Here is a 22,064-nt window from a genome sequence, read left to right on the forward strand (position 1 = left end):
CACTCTATTAGATCTTCATATATACCTTTATGAACCTGGGATTCTTGTAAGTGTGAAGCACCCCTAAATGGCTCCAAGTTGTGATCCATGGAATTCTCGCACTATTTGTTGAATGATGTTGGAATTGGGAGGTACCACCACTCAGTTCTTGAAGGAACTAGCCCATTTCGCCATGTATAGAGGTTGTTCGGGTTCTCAGTTGCCATCTTGCCAATTTTCTGCATGCAAAGATGAGAAACAACCTCTTCTTTGATCTTATTCCAAGCCTGAGTTTGTGGGACATATAAAGTTTTAAGGTGAGAGAGCATCTGCAACTGAGTTTTCCTTGCTAGGCTTGTACACTATCTTATACTCATACCTCAATAACTTTGACACTTATTTTTATTGTTCTGGAGTAGTGATGTGCTGCTCCAATAGATATTTCAGATTTTGCTGATCTGTTTGGATTAAGAATTTGCGGCCCAACAAGTATGACCTCCAAGTTTGGAAAGCTACAACAATGTCCAACATTTCTCTTGCATGTATTGACCAAGTTATTTTTGCCAGCCTTAAAGTTTGGCTCATGAAGGCTATAAGCCTTCCCTGTTGAGTTAGAACCGCACAAATTCCATCCCTGAAAGCATTAATTAGACCCAATAACAAAAGGCTAATCAAAGTTAGGTGTTGCAAGTGTTGGTGTGGAAGTCATGGCTTTTTAAAGGCCTTCAAAGGTTGTTTCTGCTTCATCGTTCTAGCTGAATTGTCCTTTTCTTCATAGAGTTGTAAGTGGTCGAGCTAGAATCCTATAATCATGGATAAATTTCTTATAGTAACCTGTAAGGCCTAGAAATCCACGTAATTCAGAGATATTAGTTGGCCTTGGCCAATTTAAAATTGCTTTTATTTTTCCTGGTCCCGCGTTACTCCTTTAAGAGTAATAATATCACCCAATTACTCAAATTCATGTTGATCAAATGCACATTTCTTCAATTTAACAAAAAATTGGTGCTGCCTTAAAATTTCAAAAGCCTTGCAAACATGTTCAAGATACATGGTCTAATTGAGATTATAAATCAAGATGTCATCAAAGAATACTAATACAAATTTGCGAAGATAGAGGCAAAATATGGAATTCATAATGGTTTGAAAAGTGAAAGGAGCATTCGACTAAAGGGCATGACTAAATATTCATAATGACCATTATGAGTACGAAATGCAATTTTTATGAATATCGGGTGGATATACCCTAACCTAATGGTAATTAGCAATCAAATCTAGTTTAGTAAAAAAAATTGCCCTATATAGTTCATCTAACATATCATCTATAGTAGGGATAAAAAATCAGTCTTTAATGGTTACAATATTAAGGGCTCTATAGGCAGTGTAGAAATGTCATGTGCCATCTTTTTTTTAACTAACAAGACAGGAGATTAAAAAGAGCTAGTGCTTGATCTTATAAGTTCTAATTTTAATATGTCTTGGACTTGTTTTCGTTTTCATCTTTTTGAAAATAGGCATACCTATAGGGTTTCACATTGACAGGCTCAATTCCTTTTTTAAGAATGATGGGGGTGGTTAATCTCTCTTACTAGAGGTAATTGTTCTGGCTCTTGAAAAATATCTTTAAAAACTTTCAACAACTGCTGCATTTCTGACTCAACCTTTTTTACTGGCAACTCAGCTTCGATTTGCAAACAAATACCAAAATGAATTTGCCCTAGCATAATTCCTTTGAGACATCCTTTAGAGATGCGAATTAAATGGGTTAAGCATCCATCCCTTGTAGCTTCTAGACTTGATTATTCCATCGGAACACCATGGTCATTTTTTTCCATTCACAAGTCACGATCTCCAATTGCTCTAACCATTGAACTCCTAAAACCAAGTCCAACCAGATTAGTGGTAAGGCATAAAGAGTAAGAGAGAATATAGTGATGTTTCAGGTTCATCAACTATGGGGTCCTCGTCATCTACCATGCTCAAATCATAATCCCCTTCTAGTAACAAGAGCTAGGGCCTCCAACACTTATGGCCTAGAGTGAATTTTTCATCACAATTAAAGTAGAGGCCTTAAGCTCGTTTTTTTTTGCATTTCATCCCAAGCAAGATGTTTCATGAGCATGGCGGCTGGTGTTTTTATTGGAGAAGCGATAGTAATTTGATTATGATTGAAAGGTAATGGCTTTATGATTCCTCGCTGGCAAGTTAATTGATCATTCCGCATTCATGCTAGACTTATTGCCTCATTCAATGATTTGGGTTTGAACATCCTTATTCCTTCTGCAATTTCTGGTTTTAGGCCTCCCATAAATGTCCCCACTAATGCCTTTTGGGTCCACCTTTGCACTCGATTCCCTAGTCTCTCAAATTCTATTTGATAGTCACATAATGAGCTCCATTATTTCACCTTTGATAGAGCTTCATCAAAATCTTCATGCTCTGTCAGTCCAAATCATGCCCATAATTCTTCCTAAAAAATTGCCCACGTCACTTCCCTATCATCTTCTTTGTAAGCACGTCGCAATCATTGCCACCACTGGTTTGCTTTGACTTGGATATGGAAAGATGCTAATGATACCTTTTATACTTCAGTAGTGTTTTGGTACTCAAAGAATTGATTTACTCTGTTGAACCATTCATGGGGTCATTCCCCGAGTATATTGGAAACTAGAGTTTTGCCAATTTGGATGAGAACATTTGTCTTCCCCTTTCTATTTTCTCCATGAATTTTTCTTTATTATGACAAGTTTGTTCGCTACGATCATTGGTGTTGTTGCTGGACCCTTCTTTGTTTGATAGTAAAGCTTTTGTTAGCTTGTTAATGGTGCTTTCTATTTGGTGGAACCTACCAACAATGCTAAGCTCCATTGGACTCATACCATCCTGAAATCTTCCAAGCCACACTTCAAGATTTTCAATTCATTCGTTGTTGGTTGCTATTGTGTACCAGCTATATACCAATTAATAGGTTCTAATCAAAGTTGTTAGTATTAAGCAAATAGAATATATTTTTTTGTTGTTAGTATTAGCAAATAGAATATATTTTTTTGGGTGAGAATATACCACATGTATTTGTTATTAATAACAAATTATCCTTCTCTGTAATTCCAGAGTTTAAATACATTAATGAATAACAGGTTCTTCCTGAAAATACTAGCACAATTATATAAAATCAGGACTCTAGCAATTGATTCCTCCTAATAGCTTTTATTCAAACACAACAAATCATACTTGACTTCATCTTCTTGTGTGTGCACAGGATACCACAGTGACTAATTCCACTCCATTAGATTTTCATAACTCTGTGTACCTGGGATTCTTGATAGGCACTAGTTGAGACCTTCTTGGCTTATCAGTATCATTGTAGGTTAGATTGCTGGATGATGCCCTCGAACCAGTTACAGTTAATTCCAGGGGTATTTTAGTTAAAGGAATAGCCTGTCTCCAAAGCATGACATTTTTCTATCCACGTACGTTTAAATAACTGGACCTCTTTTAAGAGTAGTTATTTGTCAACACACATCACAATTTTTTTGGTTTGGTACTGTCACTTCAGCAGGACAGCTAATCTATCTAATCTCAACTATGGCAACCAACTAAACTTAAAGAAAACGTACAAGTTGAGATGGGAAAGCCAGCCATCTGCTCAGTATTGTGATGAATCTCATTTTTAGAATTGAAACTCGTGGCATGACACAAATGAGTGATTGCTAGTCAATTTCATTTCCAATTTTCTTTCAATATGGTAATGGAGAAAAGCTAGTCAAGGTAAACGAGCATGGACTCGATCGAGAAGAAAACTTGAAGCATAATGGAGTAGGGAGGAAGGAGAAGAAGGGTGTGGAAAGCAGCTTCGAATGTTACCTGCTGTACCAGCACAATCCAGCCTTCACATTTACCAGAAGTAGCAGCAAAAAAGGAAACGTGTAATTTCTTAAATGAACAGCGAACAGCCAGAGTCCCTGTACACAATAAAATATTACTCCCATGAAGTCGAGAAAATAGGATCAAGTTTCTTTAGATCCTCTATCATCCCAGCTTCTCCACCATCAATTCTTGTCAAGCTCTTCTTAACTCTAGCAGAAATACAAAGAAGAGAAGCCCTAGCAGTGCTGGGCTTGAAACCAGCCTGAAATCCTTCCTCACAGGCGCCTGAACCTTCTGATGTTATATAGTAGCTTTTGACATGCATGGTAATACAATCTAAATGATTGTTTATACCTTCTCGCATTTCCTGAATATTTGAAGGGTTTTGGAGATCAATCTCAACTCCATTACACAAACCTTTCTTTCTTGACTCGAATCAATTGTTTCACCAGCTTTAGGACCATTGTTAGGTTTGGAAATAAATTCATCAAAGAATTTCAACCTGACAGCGAGCTCAGTTGCCTCATTCTTCATCAGACGATAGTGTTCATCGAGCCAACCCTGCTTTGGCTCTTCCTCAATATCAAAACTTTACACTTCCAAATTTAATTTGTTGAACTAGGCTTTTTGGGCTTTGGGCTTCTTTCTTCATGGGAAATATCAGTGCAGTTTTAGCAGCAGTTACAAGCTTCAAACCCCGCAACATATCCTCAATGGAATCATCAATGGCGCGCAACTGCAATCTGTATGGCAGCAAGATATGAACATCAAGCCCTTGAATCACACAATCCCATGTCATGGAGGATGGTATATTTGCATCAGACAAGCTACTAGCTAGGAGTTCTAGGGATGTTCTTTTTTCTGATCAGTGTCATTCATGCCAGAGGAATCTTCCTTGCTTCCATTGCCATAAACTACATTCATTCACGCGCCTGAATTACCAACCATTTCAATTCATTTACGCCAGCGATCATCAATCCAAGCCTTGACGCAATCAAATAAAATATCGATAAAAACGATCTTAATCGGGAGACATTCATGATGAGCAACCACAATGTGATGGAAAGAAACAAGAAAGCGAAGAGAGACTTGACAGGCGAGGCTGCCATTTTCGTAATTTCTCGACATCAAAACCTTTATCCAAATAATATAAAATTCAAATACAGCAATCTCTCTGCGCCATAATTTCATGTCACAACCCACCACGAATGCATCACAATCGAAACCCTAGAAAAGCTAAATTTCTTCACATTTCTTTTTTCCCATTTAGCGAGTCAATTGATAACAAGTAGCAACCCGTGCTGGTCGCGTTCGTTTTTTCTTTTTATTTATTTATACAAGTGTCGATCCGATCCGTGAGACGCTCGCTGATTACACACACACAGAAATAGAAATAGAGACCAGTTCAAATTTTCTTTTTCCGTTTGATTTGAAGTTTTTAATCAGGTGATGGTAATGTGAAATAACCGACTTATTTAAAAATTTAAGCTATTAGTTGAGATTTCAGGATATAATTTATATTATTTTCTAATACATTTCCTCAAGTGAAAGCTTTTTAAGCTTAAAACTTGTACAGATTCATTTTATTTTATGCTTAACTTTTATCAAATAAATGGGGATGATGAGATTCGAACTCTTGATCACTTGATCATCAAGACTCTGATACCATATTAAAAAATCATCTCATCTACTCACCTAAAAATTTAAACTGTTAAGTAAGGTATCAGAATATAATTTATATTATTCTCTAATAATTACTATAATTACTATTGTAGCTGGGATTTCCCTAGGGAAACGAACAACGTCTCGTTCATGGAGATTTTATGCCAAACGTACGTGCCCTTCCTGGTTGGATTGATTGGAGAGGATTTTAAAGACTGAAGATAGAGGAACGGACTGTTAGTGTTTTTTATTTTTATTTTTTTTTAAATTAATTACTTTTTATATTTTAAAATTTTTTTCATGCTTTTGTATTAAAAATAAAATTTTAAATAAATTTCATTTTTTCATGCTTTTATTTTAATTATTTTTATATTGTTAAAATAATTTTAATATTAAAAATAATTTTTAAAAATTTAAAATTTAAAAATATTATTTTAATATTTATCCAATTCAATTTAGAAGCCCATTATAGCACAGCAGACCGATAGTAACAGAGCCCGTATCAGTAAGAGCCCCACTATGTGACCCAGATTTTATATGACACTGTGCTCAAGAGAAGAGCAAAACTTGGTTTTTTTTTTCCTTTTCCTCAGAGCGCAAAGGGGAACTCTAAAACCCTAGCTCCTGTGTCTTTGTTGATCACGAAAAGATGGAGGCGGCTACCAAAGAAGAACAGATTCAAGTCAAAGAAAAGTGAGTATTAGAGATTTTCGATTCTCAATATGATAATTTGATTTAGGGTTTAATGATTTATGGGTTCTATTTCTTTCTTTGTTTTTGTTTTTGACCAGGGAAGCTCCACAGTTAGCTACGGTGTTGAAAGAAATAAAAGAAGGATTGGATATAGTGAGGAATAAAGTTCAAGCCTTAACTGCCAAGGTAAGCAAGCAGAGCTTCTAAACTAACCAATTTAACGAATTCTTGCTTTTGATACTGAGATTTTACTCACTTTTTTTTAAAGAACGTGCAATCAGTTTATTTCTTTCTTTCTTTCTTTCTTTCTTTTACGATTCTTGTTTTGTCATTTAATAGGTAAAAACGAATAATTTTCCGACTACGGAAGGGATAAGCTACCTTGAAGCTAAACATTTACTGCTACTAAGTTATTGCCAATCACTGGTTTTTTATTTGATACGCAAGGCAAAAGGTTTGTCAATTGAGAAACATCCTGTAGTTCGTAGCCTTGTGGAGATAAGGTTGTTTTTGGAGAAGGTATGAATATCATTCATTTTATTTTTTTTCCTCTAAGCTTATCTGTGTACCAGTTAAGTGGCTCTTACTACTGTGTTCACTTTAATGCTTATTAACAGATCCGGATGATTGATAAAAAACTTGAATATCAAATTCAAAAGCTCATAAGGGATGCCGGTTCTACAAGAGATCAAGTAGATGTGAGCGAAAACGAATCTAAGGCATCTAAGAAACCAGAGGATAATTTGAAATATAGACCAAACCCAGACTTGCTTGAAAGCAAAACTGATATGCTGGCTCAGGTCAGTTCTTAACAAATATATCTATTATTAGTTTTTGAAACATCTGAGGGTTTTTGTTTGCTAAGTTCATGTTTATATACTGCAGAATGGTGGTGTTTATCGACCACCCAAAATTGCCCCCATGATTATGGAGGACGATAAGATGTCAAAACAGGAAAGAAATGCTCTGAGAAGGCAGAAAGAGACTCTTCGAAAAGCTAAACATGGTTTTATGAAAGAACTGATAGATGATATGGAGGATAGACCCGCTGAGGTTTGTTGTCTACTGTTTTTCTGGTATTGTGTAAGCTTGAAGACTACATTCACAAGTTCACTGGATCACCTGTCAATGGTGGTAAAATCAGGTTAAAGAATATGCTGGACTCGATAGTTGGGAATCCCAGAGATATGTGGAACAGTTTGAAGATCGAGCACGACAAGAAGAAGAGCTATTTACACGGGTTCCTCTGACCAAGAAGGAGAAAAGGAAGCAAAAGGATTTGAAGAAGTCAAGAAATGGGTATACACGATGGATCAACATTGATTATTTCTTACCATTTTTTGGGTTATTTATTTTTTAATTTTGGTCTGCTGAATTTATTTAACTATCCAGTTGAACCTGATATTTTTCATGACTTGATGGAATTCTCTTTTCATTGTTCCAGGTTGCTTGGTTTGACTGATGGATTCAATGATGAAATCAAAACCTTACCCTTGGATGATGATACAAATGAGCAGACAACAACCATCAGTAATGGCAGCAGTGCAATGGGAAAACTAAAGAAGCGCAAGGTACATCATTCAGTGTTTTATGAAATATTTTCTTGTGCTCTTTACCATATACGACAATCTATTGTCTCAGCTGGATAACAATGCTGATTCTCTGGTGGCTTATACCAAGCTTGATCTAGTTCACAGTAGTCAAATTCTGTAGTGAAATTGTGGTATATTGATTTCACCACGTAGAATGAATGTGATCACGTCTTCTAGCTGTCTGCCGACCATGAATGCCAATTTATGACAAAAATGTGTTTGGTATTTTTGGTCTGATTTCTCCAGCTAGATAATCATATTCAACCTTTTTTTTTTTCATCAGAGTTTGGATAACTTAATCCATAGATTGTCTATGCTATCATGATGTTTGTATATTTGTTTATGTTATCTGTACAAACTTTTCAGTTTATGTTCAAGTGAATTAGATGTCCTGGTTTTTTTTTTTTTTAATTTGCAGTGGACTTGTTTGGATAACTTATTATTTTGTTGCAGAGGACGTATTAATGACAACGCATCATCAGTTGAGCTCTTGATGCGTAAAAGCCAAAAGGGATTCAAGAGCAGCATTTTAAATTCGTGGCTTAAAAGGATGCCTACTTGTGAATTCATTGAAATGTAGTTTCTGCTTGCAAGGGCATCTCCAGTGGGAGAGCCAAAAACTAATTTTTTTTTTTGTCTCGTCTTCTGATTTTGCAGCTTCAATGTTAAAATAGATTGTTTAAAGATTTTATCTTTTATTAATTAAGTTTTTCTAAAAAAAACAAATAGTATTAATATTAAATATATTAAAATATAAATGGCTTTTCTCATGTTTTTTTTTTCATAAGAAAAAAAAAATTACCTTTTAACTTTCTTAAATAACTTTTATTATTGGAGATGCTCAATATTTTATTATGCATTTGTGCTCCACCTACAATTTTGTGATCTAAGTTGTCCTTGGTTTGGTTACGAACCTGCAGATGATGTAATTCAAGTTCTTCGCCCGCACTATTAAATAATTATTAATTATTATTAACATTAACAATATATGGGAAAATATTTTGCATTGAATAGTAATTTTCCCACATTCCAAAAAAAATCATTTTCCTTTTCTTTTTCTTCTTGTGGTTTCTTTTGCAATTAATGTACTCTCCTCACATGTTTTCTCATTCTCATGATTTATTCTCACAGTATAGATGGGGAGGTTTGATGATTTAATCCGGTTAGTTAAGATTTTTTTTATTTAGTTTTTTTATTTTATATTTTTAATGTCGGATTAATTGAGAATTATAGTTTATAGTTTGTTTTATTTGTTTTTTATTAAGTTAATCTGGTTTTATGACTCATTAATAGTATTTAAAGGGTTAACTCGAGTTAATTTAGGTTGTTTTCAGTGTTTTTTTAATTGAAATATTTTTTTAATTTTATCATTTAATATTAGGTTAGATGAAAATTGAATTTCATAATTTGTATTGGTTTGTTTTTTATGAGGATATTTTAGTCTCATGATTAGGGTGGTTGTGAGTTTTGTTATTTTAATCTCGAATAAAGTTTGGTATGTTAGTTCAGTTGATTTAATTTTTTTTAATTAATTTTTTTTTAATTTTATTATTTAATATTATGTTTGATTGAGAATTAAATGTTATGATTTATTTTGGTTTGATTTTTTTAAAATCATCCTAGTTTTATAATTTAGAAATAGTGCTTGGTGTGGTTATAACCACACCCAGCTCTATTTCTAAGTTATAAACTTGCAAATTATGTAATTCAAGTATGTTTCAAGTTCATAGCCGGCACTATTAATTATTATTTGTAGGAAAATATTATAGTATTAAATAATACTTTCCTCACATTTTTAAAAATCTTGTTTGCCTTTTTTTTTTGTTCTTGTGGGTTATTTTTAATTAATATATTTTTTTACATGTTATTTTATTTTTATAATATAGAAGTAGGTTTGATGGGTTAATTTGGTTGGCTATAATTTTTTTATTATTTATTTTTAAAAAAAATGTTAAGCAAATATCAAATTGTTTATGCGGCAACTTTAACTACTGTTAAAAAAGCAGTACTAGATAGTAATCACTACTGTTGCTGGCCACATCATGAACTCAACTCCAGATAGCATCTCATCGGCATTAGATCCGCTGCTTTGAAATGTCGAGCATGGAACACACAAATGCTTATGACAGTTTCACTTCACAACAAGTGGAAAATGTTATTCAAGTAAAATAGGCTCATGCAGTTTTCAAGTCTATGAGAATTAATGATGAGTTGCCGTCAGTCCTAATTACAGCTATTAAAGCTTAGAGTTTTTTTTATAGTGTAATTGCGGTTATTTTTAAAATAATTTTTTGTATTGAAATGCATGCTAATAATTTTTTTATTATTTTTTAAAAATTATTTTTAACATCAGCACATCAAAACAATCCAAAACATACAAAACATATTAAATTTTAGTAAAAAAAAAATTTTAATTTTTAGAAACACGGTTTGCATCGCGTTCTCAAATAGTGTAAACCGCGTTTCCAAATGGTGTCTTAGTTTAAGCAAGCATGTCTTATATATTTATTTTTATTTATATTATTACATTTCAAAAAAATTTATTTGCACTTCTCAAGAGATCTTAGCTTAGCAATGTTGGGTTTTTAAATATCATGAATATCATACACATAGTGAAAACAATAAAATAAAATTATTCAAGAGTTTCTAGGATCATATTAGACAAATCTAGAGTTGCTTGGGGATTTATTACCTGAAGATATGATTTTTTCTGGCTTTGAATCATTGTTTAAAGGCTGAGTTGTCGCAAATCACACAAGTCGTTCACAAAAATAAATATATTGTTGTGCCTTAAATTTATAAGAAAAATTTTTTGGGAATAATTGTTGTGCCTTAAATTCCAACCTCCAATGATCATTTATAAGAAATCTTTTAAATTTTTATTTAAAAGAGAATGATTGTTGTGCCTTAAATGTTAACTTTCTATTTCATAACTTATAGTTTTTCTATATAACAAACAACCTCATCAAAAATTAGAGGTATAATTTTATATTTATGGGGAATCACAAAAATCTTATTTACAAAAAAATTATTATTTACCTATTAAATAATATCCATATATTATTTATTTTAAAAAAATTAACTAATCAAGTCTTTATTTAGTGAACATTCATAATAAAATACATGTGTATGCAGCAATTAAATAACATGAAAAAAATGAACAAAGCTAAAAATAAATAACAATAAATAAAATATTTGCAGAAAATAATCAAGCAAATAAAATGACAATCAAAAGTAAATGGGCTAAATTCTAAGTTCTAAGTGAATTCATCATTTTATTGCACCTAATTGGATGTTACATCAAGGACTAAAATATAATTTCCATCCTAATAAAATTAATTTGACTCATTAAAAATATAATTAAGTCCTTACACCTAATTAAATATTTTAATTTGACCCAAATTAATTCTTAAATTTAATTAAAACTTTAATTGGACCTATTATTAAATCAAATTGGTCTATTAAAAATCTAATTAAGCTCCTATCCTTAATTTTTATATAAATTCATGCAATAATTATTTAATTTGACCTTAAATATGCCTTATCCCTTTACTTTTAGGTATAATGAAGTACAATTGGGCTTCTAATTCATCCAAAATTCAAGTTTGGTTTCTCTGTATATTTGAAACCCTTCTCAACCTGTTCTCGACAAGTTGTGAGTTTTTTTAAAAAAAAAATTTAAAAAAATTAAATTTAAAAAACTTAAAAATTAGATTATTACAGTGAAATTCATGTTGATTGGTTTATATGGTATCTAACATGGGATTTTGATTAACGACTTATTTATTAATTTATCAGAAGAAGGTATTGTGTTCAAGCACCATGATTAGTTTTTTTCTATTATGAAGTATAATTTAGCGAATATTTGTACCTTTTATTTCAATCAATCGAGTATAATCTCCTCGTAAGAAACTTATTTGTTTGCTCTATACAGATATGACGGGAGCTAGTCTCCTCGTTTGATTTTGTAGATTTGGGCTTTGATCACGTTATTTATCCAAAAAAAAATATATATCTTTAATAAAAAGGTGGGAGTGATAATGCTAGTAGAAATAAAATTAAAAAAATTAATAAATGTAGTGAAAAAGAATACTCAATTCATATATAGAGAGAGAAAGCACTCAATGGACTATGATAAAATTTTAATATTGAAAAATTGTATCTCAGTGACTGAATAGAAAATATAAATATTTAATTGATAATAAAAAAGCTTTTATTTATTTATTTATGAATTGGTAAAGATATGTTTCAAATGAATGATTTAGCCAATACTTTGTTATATTTTTGTAAGAGAAGCATCCAGTTCTATTGGGTTGAATAATATCAAAACTATTATTTAAAAAATTATTAAGAAAAATTAAAAGAAGTGATGATTTTACAGTGTATCATTTTATAAATAATATTTCTTTTTAGTTTATGTTTTTTTTTAAAATTTTATTTTTTAATATTGATTTATTAGAGAATGAGTTTTATAATTTGTTACAGTTTGTTTTTTATATAATTATCTCAGTCTCATGATTAATGTCATGAGTTTGAAAGGTTAACTTAGTTGACTTAAAATTTTTTTTATCTTTAAAAATACCGAGAAAACATTTGAAGCAGAAACCCAACAAAAAATATGATTTTTTTAATTGGTAATTTTTTAGTTCTATCCTTCAACATCTTTAATATTGAGTTGATTAAAAAATAAGTTTTATTATTTGGTTCAATTTATTTTCTATGAGGTTATTTTAGTTTTATGATTTGGATCATTAGTTTTATAAGTTAATTTGGTAGACTCATGTTATTTTAATGTGTCTTTTTTAGATTGATTTTTTTCTTTCAATTTCTTCATTAAATAATGGATTTATTAGGAATTTGACTTCATAATTTATTTGATTTGCTTTCTAAGTTGTTTTTTCTTATCTTTTAATTTTTTTATTTAATATTTAATTGATTTAAAATTATATTTTATAATTTATTTGATATAAAATTATCATCTTCTAATCATCCATTTATTAAAAAATTATTTAAAATTAATCTAAATTGATCCCGTATATTTTTCTTGATATTAAGAAAAAATCAACCAACCCATGACGCAGGGCGGGGGAACGATGTAGCGTACTCCGTAAGACAACGATAAATCAAGAAAAGAATCAACAATTTGGAAATTATTATTTACATTTTATAAGAGCAACGCCAATGTTCTTGCATTTGGTTAGTCTAGTTTCTCCCGTACTGCAACTTTACCACATAGTTTAGTGCCTGCTTGACTTTAAAAGTCCTTCTTGATACACGAAACCTCCGACATCCATCTTCGCCATTAAGACACCAGTGAGAACAGAGGTTGAAGACATGGCTTGGACAGCTACTTTTCTCCTTAAAGTTTTTGAAAGCTTCTTTTACATTCTCTCCTGGTAATTCATCTCTCTGTTTTACCTGTAACAAACCATTTTGTTGCTTTAGTCATCTGATGCAAAATCTCTCATGGTTCATTCCTTATCACGATCTTTAACTTTGTCAGTGTGTTAATTCAAGATTCCCTTCCTTTTAATTTGCAGGCCTTCGTTTACTCTCGTCTGTCCCTTGTGAGTTGAGATTCTCTCTTGATTTTCTTCTTCATTCCTTCTGTTTAATTTTCTAAGCAACTTTTCATTTCATCTTTTTTTTCTTTTTTGAGTTTACAGGTATGCTTCATTTTTGGCGGTGAAGAGTGATTCCTGCTCCAAGAATCAGCAATGCCTTACTTTCTGGGTTTTATTTGCTCTTTTTACAATATTGGAGCAGGCACTTTCCAAGCTTTTATTATGGTAAATTAAATCCTTGTTATTTATTCTCTCACAATTAAATTAACCTTTACGTTTTCTTTTTATTGCTTGGAGGGCTGAAGCCCTCGGGCGGGATACAAATTAGTCAGGGCACATCCTGGGGAATTTGACTTGGATTTTCTTATTTTTTGCTTTTGAGATGATTCTTCTATCTTTGAGATAAAAATAAAAAATTGCTTGAGACCGCTGCTTGTCCTTGAAGCTCATTGCATGCTTCTGGGCTTGAAATATTTCTTTTCTATACGTCTATAAGGTGTTCATTGACAAATCATTTTGATTGACTGTGATTTTCGCTACAGGCTTCCATTCTGGCCCTATGTGAAAGGTGTAGCAACTGTCTTGCTAGTGATACCTTATTTTGGTGGTGCTTCTTATATTTACATGTACTTTGTGAGACCTTATTTATCTGAGAACTCAATGAAATGGATCAACTTATCCCTGCCGAGGAATAATTGTTTCCCATCATCGATGCATAACGACTTTGTTGACGTGGCTGACACAGACATGACCGGGGATGGGCATGAAGAATTGGAAAAATCCGTTTTCCAGGTACGCCCATGAGTTGATGATTGTGGTAATGGAAACACTAGCAGCCATGCAATACACGGAGGGATAATATATTGTTTAACCCTACAAATCCAAACATAATTCCAGTAGTTTTTACTTATAGAGCCTTGATATGAAACCGCTTGCCAAGATGCATTTCTTTAGTGGTTTTTCCTAGCCATCATATGACCTTGTGCCTTGATATGAGCTGTATTTTCAGTTTATTATCAATCTTGCTTGCATGTTTGACTTAATTTGACCGCATTTCTCCTTTCCACTCTTAAATTTGGGCAATGTGCTAAATTGCTATCTTAAACTGGATGAGGATGCCATTCTATCTTTTTGTTTCAATAGCTGCTTCTATGTGTTGTCTTTGCCAGCAGATATTCGAGCCCAATCATGACATTGTGGAGGAGGAAATTGCTGGGCCAACAAGTCCAAAGAAAGTTCAAAAGGAGTGGAGCTGTGCTCTTTGTCTGTTCAGCACTTCCAGTGAAATTCTTTTGAAGAAACACTTTCAAGGGAAGGAACACGAGACTAATGAAGAAAATCTACGTGCAGAAGAACTGGCGAGGGACACTTCCAAGTCTCTTCTTACAGCAAAGAGAAAACCTAGGATGGTTTTTCTTGGGAACCTGGCCAATCTTGAAACATGGAGCGACCTCCTAGGCCCTGTTGCTAGATCAATTAGATGGTGTCAATGGAAAAGGCCAGATTTTGGATGGATTAAATTAAATACCGATGGATCCATAGATAGTGAGAATGCTGGTATTGGTGGCTTGTTCCGTGATTACAAGGGTAACGCAATATGCGGTTTTGTATCTAAAGCTTCTGGACATGATATATTCTTGGTTGAATTGTGGGCTATATGGAGAGGTCTAGTTCTTGCCTTGAATCTGCGCATTCAAGTAGTTTGGGTTGAGTCTGATTCACTGAGTGTTGTGAATACCATTAACAGGCAGCAGCCTTACAGTGGGAAGGCTGATGCTTGCTTGAAGCAGATCTGGCTTCTTTTAAAGAAGTTCAAGAAGTACAAGGTTTCTCACTCATGGCGAGAAACTAATAGAGCAGCTGATTATCTTGCAAAGATGGTTGTTGAGAGAGATGTAGTTTTGTGGCCTGCTGATTTTCCTACTAGCCTTAACAACATTATCAAGGATGATGCCGAAGGAATGGTATATTGTAGACGGTAACTTCAGACACCACCTGACATTGTTCATACAACTAGAATAGAAGACGATATTACTCCATAACATAGGGTTGTGACTGTAAATGCAGTATTATGGTTCTAAAGAGGCCAAGTATAGGACAGCTGTGTATTGTTAGGCCAAGGTTGAACATGGTGGATGTTGAAACAAGAAGCAGCGGTGACATGAAGAGCATCTAACACACATATATCGTCAACTTGGATCTGCTCTCTGTGCTGGGTTAGCAATGAAACAGCGTTTTTTTCTTTTGTCCGGTGATGTTCATTTGGTAATTGTACCCTAACAACCAGCAGGATCAATGACCTCTCATCATCAGGTCTCTGTAGGTCATGATATTAAGACAATTTCTATTCTGAAAGGAAATCTTGGTTTATTCAGATTCCGGGATGTTCGTGATTTATTTGGAGCTCCTGTCCCAACCAGCACACAGACCAATACAAATCTGGTTTTGTATACTTGCAAACAAAAGACCCTTTCATTTTCCTTTACAAAAGAACGCTTGCGCAAAAGCGGCAAAGATGAGCATATCATGATTCGTGGTGATTCTTGGCCCTGATACCGGCAAAGAAGTTCCCATGTAACTTCACAGCAACAATACATCAGAGAGAAGTAAATTATGATGCCCACTTCCCCACCTCTACTTTGCACTTGATAGCAGAACAATATACAACCAACGAGATTATCATGCTCTCCTTTTCTTTTCTTTTCTTTCTTGGGAATTATAAAATGAAATGAAGCAACCAAGGTGTGTTATAAAACTTTCCGATGCACAATAAACTTGTTATTTTGACGGGGATAATTTGTTTCTTTCTTTTTATGGAGCGGAGTGAGTGGAAGGGTTTGTTTTGTCTTGATTTTAAAAATAAAAAATAAAAAAGGAAGGGAAAGGATGTGTCATACCTAGATATCGCGACGACTCGTTAAAAAATTATCTGGTTCTAGAAAAAGAACAGATATCTGATATCTTGTTCTTTTAGGGGAAAAGGTCTTGTTGAAGGAGTCGCTACCTAGTATTATGGTCACTAGAAATCCTAACTAGTCAATAGAGATTCTACGGTACGGGACTGGTTACGTGAAATGGAAGATATTATCACCTCTTAAGCGTCCTACCTGAGGCAAGCTGCATTGCTGGTTTTGTCTTAAAATTGCTAAGAGTTTGTTGTATTACGCTTTTCATGGTCCACCTAGGATATTCCTGACTCTAACGTCAGTGAATAATCAACTACAAATATTTTCAACTCTGGCGTTGATAAATATTGCACAACCCAAAAAGTGCAGTATTCCTGACTTTGACACCAGTGAATAAATCCGTAAAATTCTGTATTAAAAGAAACAAAAACTATTTTTTTCTTTTTTATCATTTTTTTGTTTATTTATGTAGCCCAATCTCAAAACTAAAAAAAAAGGGTCGGGTCACTGGTCCAAACCAGTGATCCGACTGGCCACTGTTGCATGCATGCGTGAACAACTCACGCATGCATGCTACAATAGTAAGGTAATTAATTTGGCAAAACAAGGGAAGAAAGACTTACCTGACAAGGCAGCGGCTAAAGACGTTGGTGGAGGAAGACTGGTCGACTGCTTTCTATTCCTCTTTTGTTTCTTCTTGTTCTCCACTGATATTCCCTCCTCTTCGTTTGTCCTATGCTTCCTCATTTTTATTAATATGTTTCTGTAACAATACAGGATGAGTCTGATGCAGCTGCAGCGTGTGGGTGAAGACGATAGTGGCGATCGAGCAACCGCTCACGGTTGAAAATCCCATTTGCTGTTCCCTGTGGTGTGGTCGTTTTGGAGTTGCATGCCGCTGCTGCCAGAGGGAAGCTTGAGGTGTTGGGCCTGTTGAAGACGTTGTGCTGGTGAGGACAAAAACGACAGGGTAAAGGGCTGTCGCGGTTGAGGATGGCGGCTTCTTGTGTTGCTGAGATCAGTGAAGCCGCATTAATGGAGGACCGATGGATGTTCCCAGTGTGGAAGAGCTGTTGAGGCTGGTGCAGCTACGGAGTAAAGGTGAAGACGATGGCGATAGTGATGGAGGGTTGCCCGACTGCTGCTGCTTTCCCCTCTGTTTCTGTTTTTCAGTGTCTTCTCTAGTCTTTCTTTCCTGTGCTGTTGCTTTGTGCTATTGTTGGGAAACGAAGGCGAAGACGATGGTGATGGTTGGGTATGTTTGTTCGGCTGAGAGGGGAGGCTAAGGCTGGTGTGGTGACGGTTTTGGTCTCAAGCCAGAGAGGAAAAGAAAAGCCACGGAGGGCTTGCTCTAGCTGTTTTTTTGTGACTGGGGAAGAGGAGGAAGGAAGCTGGGGGAAGGGGGCAGCGGCGGCTAGTCTAGGATTCAGCCGCGCCCCCTCTACTTCTTTTGTAAATGTCTTTATTTATTTATCTTTTTTGTAGGGTTTATAGTAATGACCTCCTCTTAGGTTTTTTCTGCCCTTTTCTTGTGCATACACTGAGATCTATATTTATAGTGCAGGAGTCCCTTTGCGTGCGAGAAATAAAGTTTCAATTAAACTCATTCTCTTCTTTGAAGTTTGAATTTCATTATGAATCAAATTTGATAACTATCATTATCTTAAAGACAAGTATTATCTTGAAGATAAGGATAGAATGATAAAAGCACATTGTAGTCCCTAGTTTTCATGCAAGCTAACAAATCACACTTTTCATCGAAATAAATCTTTGATATTTTAATTTTATATTTTAAACCCTTTAAAATTAAATTAAAAAGCTAATCGGCCAAAATTGGGTTACAACAGGACGTATAATTTGTCACCTACACCCAATGCTCTTTAATTGAAAGCAGGAGCCTAATAAAAGTAGCAACAATCAACTGTCATATCTGTCTTTCCTACAGCCTCATTAGCACAAGCAGAAAAAAAGATACACAAGTTTTCTTTCCCTTTTCTTTTCTTTGCAAATAAACAGATGTTAAGCTAATGGCTTGACAAGGAAATAAATTGAGAGAAAAGAGAAGGAGAGAATTAGAGAAGAGAACATAGAAGAAGAAATACACTTTTTTATTATTACTTGTCTCTAATGTTGTCATAACTCAATTTTAGGTTCTCCAAATTCATTTTTCTTTTAAAAATAATAAAAAAAAATAAAACATTTAACATAAAAAACAATAAAAAAAAGACAAGCAAATTGGTTGGCAAAGACATACTGAAGAGGGATTTAAGTGCAAAATTGAAAGCTCAATTGCACCATTGAAGGATCCAAATGTGAAGGATAATGTAGATTCAAGGTTAATTTAAATGAATATCAGACAAATTCTCATAAAAATTAAGTTTGGGGACTTAATTAGACTCTTAATAGTCCAATTTGATTTATTTATAAGCCTAATTAAGATCTAATTAATTTTAAGAATTAATTTAGGCCAAGATTAACAAAAAATTAATTAAGTGCAAGAATTTAATTAGATTTTTAATGGGTGAAATTAATTTTATTAAGGACTTAATTGGTAAGAAATTAAGTTTGGAAGTTTAATTCAGACTTAATTGAGAATAATAGAATTTCAGAGGATCAAAATTTACTTTTACAAACTCAATTTAATTGCACAAATATATGTTGATGATATTATATTCGGTGCTTCTAATGAATCTTTTTGTAAGGAATTTGCAAAATACATGCAAGATGAGTTCAAAATGAGCATAATAAGGGAATTAAATTTTTTTCTTGGATTACAAATCAAACAAACAAATGATGACATTTTCATCAACCAAAGCAAGTACATTAAGTATCTGCTAAAAATATTTGGGATGGAACATGATGTCAAGAAGACCGACAAACCTATTGGAACATTAATAAAGCTTGATATGAATGAAAACGATAAGAATGTAGACATCACCAAATATCAAGGTATCATCGGTTCACTTTTATATTTAACTATTAGTAGACCCAATATTATGTTTATTGTTTGTCTATGTGCATGTTTTCAAGTATGTCCAAAAAAATCTCATGTTAGTGTTGTAAAATGTATTTTTCAATATTTGCATGGTACAATTAACTTAGGGTTGTAGTATCTAAAAGGATGCAAGTTGAATTTAATTAACTATTCGAATATGGATTTTGTGGGATGTAAAGTTGATAAAAAAAAGTAGTAGTGTAACATGTTACTTTCTAAGATCATCACTAGTATCTTGGGCTAGCAAGAAACAAAACTCAGTAACTCTATCAACAACTGAAGCAGAATATATTATGACGGGTAGTTGTTGTGTTTAGATTTTATGGATGAAACAAACCTTAGAAGACTTTGGATTTAATTTTGATCATATCCCTATTATGTGTGATAACACATGTGTTATAAGTATATCTAAGAAACTTATACAATACTCGCGTACAAAACATATTGAAGTGAGACATCATTTCTTAAGAGATCACATATTGAAAGGTGATATTATACTGAAATTTATTAGCACAGAACATCAACTTGCAGATATTTTTACAAATTTATTAGGTAATGATCACTTTTGTGAAATACAAAGGAATTTAAGTTGTATACATACTAATGATATTTGACGTCTTATGTTTGTGTGTCAGTGGATATAAGTTGAACATGTTTAAGTGATAAAATATATACCCCTTTAGCATAAAAAAATGTTTTGTAGAAAAGTTCTTTGTTAGTGTAATTTGGGATGAACCGGCTGACCGATTCATCATACCATTTTAACTAACCAGTTGAAACAGAAAAACAAAGGTTTCGCTACTAGATGAACAATAGCTTTTTACAGTTTATATTGAGTTTAGTTCACTACCAGAAAATTAATAAATACAAACGGAAATACCGAGGGAATATTTCCGTCGGTAAATTTCCGAGGGATTTTACCGACGGAAAATTCCCTCGGTATATACCGAGGGAATTACCGTGGGAAAAAAAATTAAAACAAAGCAAAAAAAAAATGATGACGTTTCATTTTTACCAACGGATTTACCGACGGAGTCGGTAATTCCATCGGTAAATTGTGAACACTGTTCATCATGTTAAATACAACGGGAATCACCGACGAAAACTTCCGTCGGTATTTTCCAGAGAGTAAATCACCGACGGATTGAAAAGTCATCGGTGTTATTTGGCGGTTTTCTGAAAAAATTCAATTAATTTAAAATTTTCATTTAAATATTACAGACGGAATCACCGACGGATTGAAAAATCGTTGGTAATTTTTTGGCGGTTTCTAAAAAAATTTTACGAAATTGAAAATTTAAATTAAATATTACCGATGGAATTACCGACGGAATAATTAAAAAATATTAATATTTAATTATCCGTCGGTAAATCCGTCGGTAAATCATCCCAATAAAAGCCTGAATGCCCTTATTTCACAAGAGACAGAGCCGTTTCTTCTTCTTCTTTTTCTTGTTCTTCTACTTCTTCTTGTTCTTCTACTTCTTCTTCTTCTTCACTATATATAAAAAATATCATTAAGGTATGTCTTCTTCTTCTTCTTCACTTTATGTAAAAAACATCATTTCTTATCTATTTCTTTCTCTTCTTTTCTCTCCTTATCTCCTTCTCTTTTCCTCCATGCTTGGGTATGTCTTCTTTTTCTTTCTTCTTTTATCCTCTTAGTTTTGTTTTTAATTAATATGCTTAATGAAATTTTTTTTATTTCCTTAGCTTCACTTGCAACTACATTAAGGTAAGATTTTTCTTTTTTCTTCCTTTTTCATGATTTTTTTCACTATATTTGTTTTTTATTTTATTTTTAATTGTTTTTGTTCTTAATAATTGTATAAATGTTGTTGTGAGATTTTTTTTTTCATATGAGATCAATTTTTAGTGAATTTATTTATAGGATTTTTAAATTTTTAGCAATTGCAACTTCATTTTTTTCATATGAATTAATTTTTTAGTTGAATTAATTTTTTTATTTTATTTATTTATTTGTTGCAAATTTGTTTGAATTGATTTTATTATTCTTTTTTCCAAGCATTTTGAGTATATATTATACAGTGTTAATTTATGTTAATTTAATTATTTTATAATTTTATAAAATGAATTTTTTTAAAATGTTTTTCAATAATTACCGACGGAATTTCCGTTGGTAGTAAAAAATTATTACCGACATGTCTGTTCCGTCAGTAAATCCGTCGGTAATTCTATTACCAACGAATTTACCGACGGACAAAACATTACCGACGAACAATTCACCGACGGATCATTTCCGTCTTTGATTCCGTCGGTAATATAATTACCGATGAAATATGTGTCTTACACCGACGGAAAAATTCCGTCGGTAAAACTGTTAAATCTTGTAGTGGTTTTTGAGACTACAAGTTGGACAAAAGGCTTTTTTTAGTCTCACAAGACATGTTTTGATCAAAACTTAAATATATGATTTTCGTGTGAATTGGTTAACCGGTTTATACATTTGAAACAATTGGTCAATTGATTGATTCAAAGAACAAAAACCTTTTCTACTGCTTCAATTTTAAATTTTTTAACCACTTTATTTCTTTATGTTTTGGGCAAAACTTTTACACAAAAAGGATCCTTTTTAAGTGTATAAGAAAGATCAAAAGATAAATTTGGAAAATTTCAAGGTTTAGATTAAACTAGTTGACTAGTTTAACTAATTAAGACAACCGACTGACTGATCTCTCGATAGTATAATATTATCTTTACTGACCAACAAAATAAAAATTTTCTAAATCAATTTCTAAAACCCTAACCCAAAACTCTCTTATAAAAACTCTCAAATTCATTTAGA

At 33.0% G+C, this 22,064-nt stretch overlaps 2 protein-coding genes and 1 pseudogene across 3 annotated transcripts; 2 read left to right on the top strand and 1 right to left on the bottom strand.

Annotated features, from left to right (window-relative positions):
- LOC133694395 (protein SABRE-like) overlaps window positions 1-4,645 on the bottom strand; it is a 45,389-nt pseudogene extending 40,744 nt beyond the window's left edge.
- A 1,398-nt stretch (window positions 4,646-6,043) lies between these two features.
- Window positions 6,044-8,477, top strand: LOC133693580 (uncharacterized). The gene is made up of 8 exons (XM_062114815.1): window positions 6,044-6,201; window positions 6,300-6,387; window positions 6,541-6,720; window positions 6,819-7,001; window positions 7,087-7,254; window positions 7,346-7,500; window positions 7,646-7,772; window positions 8,247-8,477. The coding sequence occupies exons 1-8, from the start codon at window positions 6,158-6,160 to the stop codon at window positions 8,256-8,258; spliced, it is 957 nt and encodes a 318-aa protein (XP_061970799.1). The 5' UTR covers window positions 6,044-6,157; the 3' UTR covers window positions 8,259-8,477.
- Window positions 8,478-12,964: 4,487 nt separating this feature from the next.
- Window positions 12,965-15,731, top strand: LOC133693788 (uncharacterized). Of its 2 annotated transcripts, none has more exons than XM_062115110.1 (5): window positions 12,965-13,189; window positions 13,334-13,360; window positions 13,460-13,582; window positions 13,900-14,149; window positions 14,527-15,731. In XM_062115110.1, the coding sequence occupies exons 1-5, from the start codon at window positions 13,128-13,130 to the stop codon at window positions 15,337-15,339; spliced, it is 1,275 nt and encodes a 424-aa protein (XP_061971094.1). In that variant the 5' UTR covers window positions 12,965-13,127; the 3' UTR covers window positions 15,340-15,731. The 2 variants fall into 2 exon arrangements, with proteins under 2 accessions (XP_061971094.1, XP_061971095.1); XM_062115111.1 differs by having other exon boundaries at window positions 12,967-13,189; window positions 14,530-15,731.
- Window positions 15,732-22,064: the final 6,333 nt, after the last annotated feature.

Source organism: Populus nigra, chromosome 5 (assembly GCF_951802175.1).
Source record: "Populus nigra chromosome 5, ddPopNigr1.1, whole genome shotgun sequence".
NCBI classification, from domain to species: domain Eukaryota; kingdom Viridiplantae; phylum Streptophyta; class Magnoliopsida; order Malpighiales; family Salicaceae; genus Populus; species Populus nigra.

Excerpts from the sequence above, each read along its gene's own strand:
- LOC133693788 (XM_062115110.1), top strand. The coding sequence starts at position 13,128 with ATGGCTTGGACAGCTACTTTTCTCCTTAAAGTTTTTGAAAGCTTCTTT. Across the intron at positions 13,583-13,899 it reads CTTTCCAAGCTTTTATTATG|GCTTCCATTCTGGCCCTATG; the intron begins GTAAATTAAATC and ends TTTTCGCTACAG. Across the intron at positions 14,150-14,526 it reads TGGAAAAATCCGTTTTCCAG|CAGATATTCGAGCCCAATCA; the intron begins GTACGCCCATGA and ends TGTCTTTGCCAG.
- LOC133693580 (XM_062114815.1), top strand. The coding sequence starts at position 6,158 with ATGGAGGCGGCTACCAAAGAAGAACAGATTCAAGTCAAAGAAAA. Across the intron at positions 6,388-6,540 it reads TTCAAGCCTTAACTGCCAAG|GTAAAAACGAATAATTTTCC; the intron begins GTAAGCAAGCAG and ends GTCATTTAATAG. Across the intron at positions 7,255-7,345 it reads TGGAGGATAGACCCGCTGAG|GTTAAAGAATATGCTGGACT; the intron begins GTTTGTTGTCTA and ends TGGTAAAATCAG.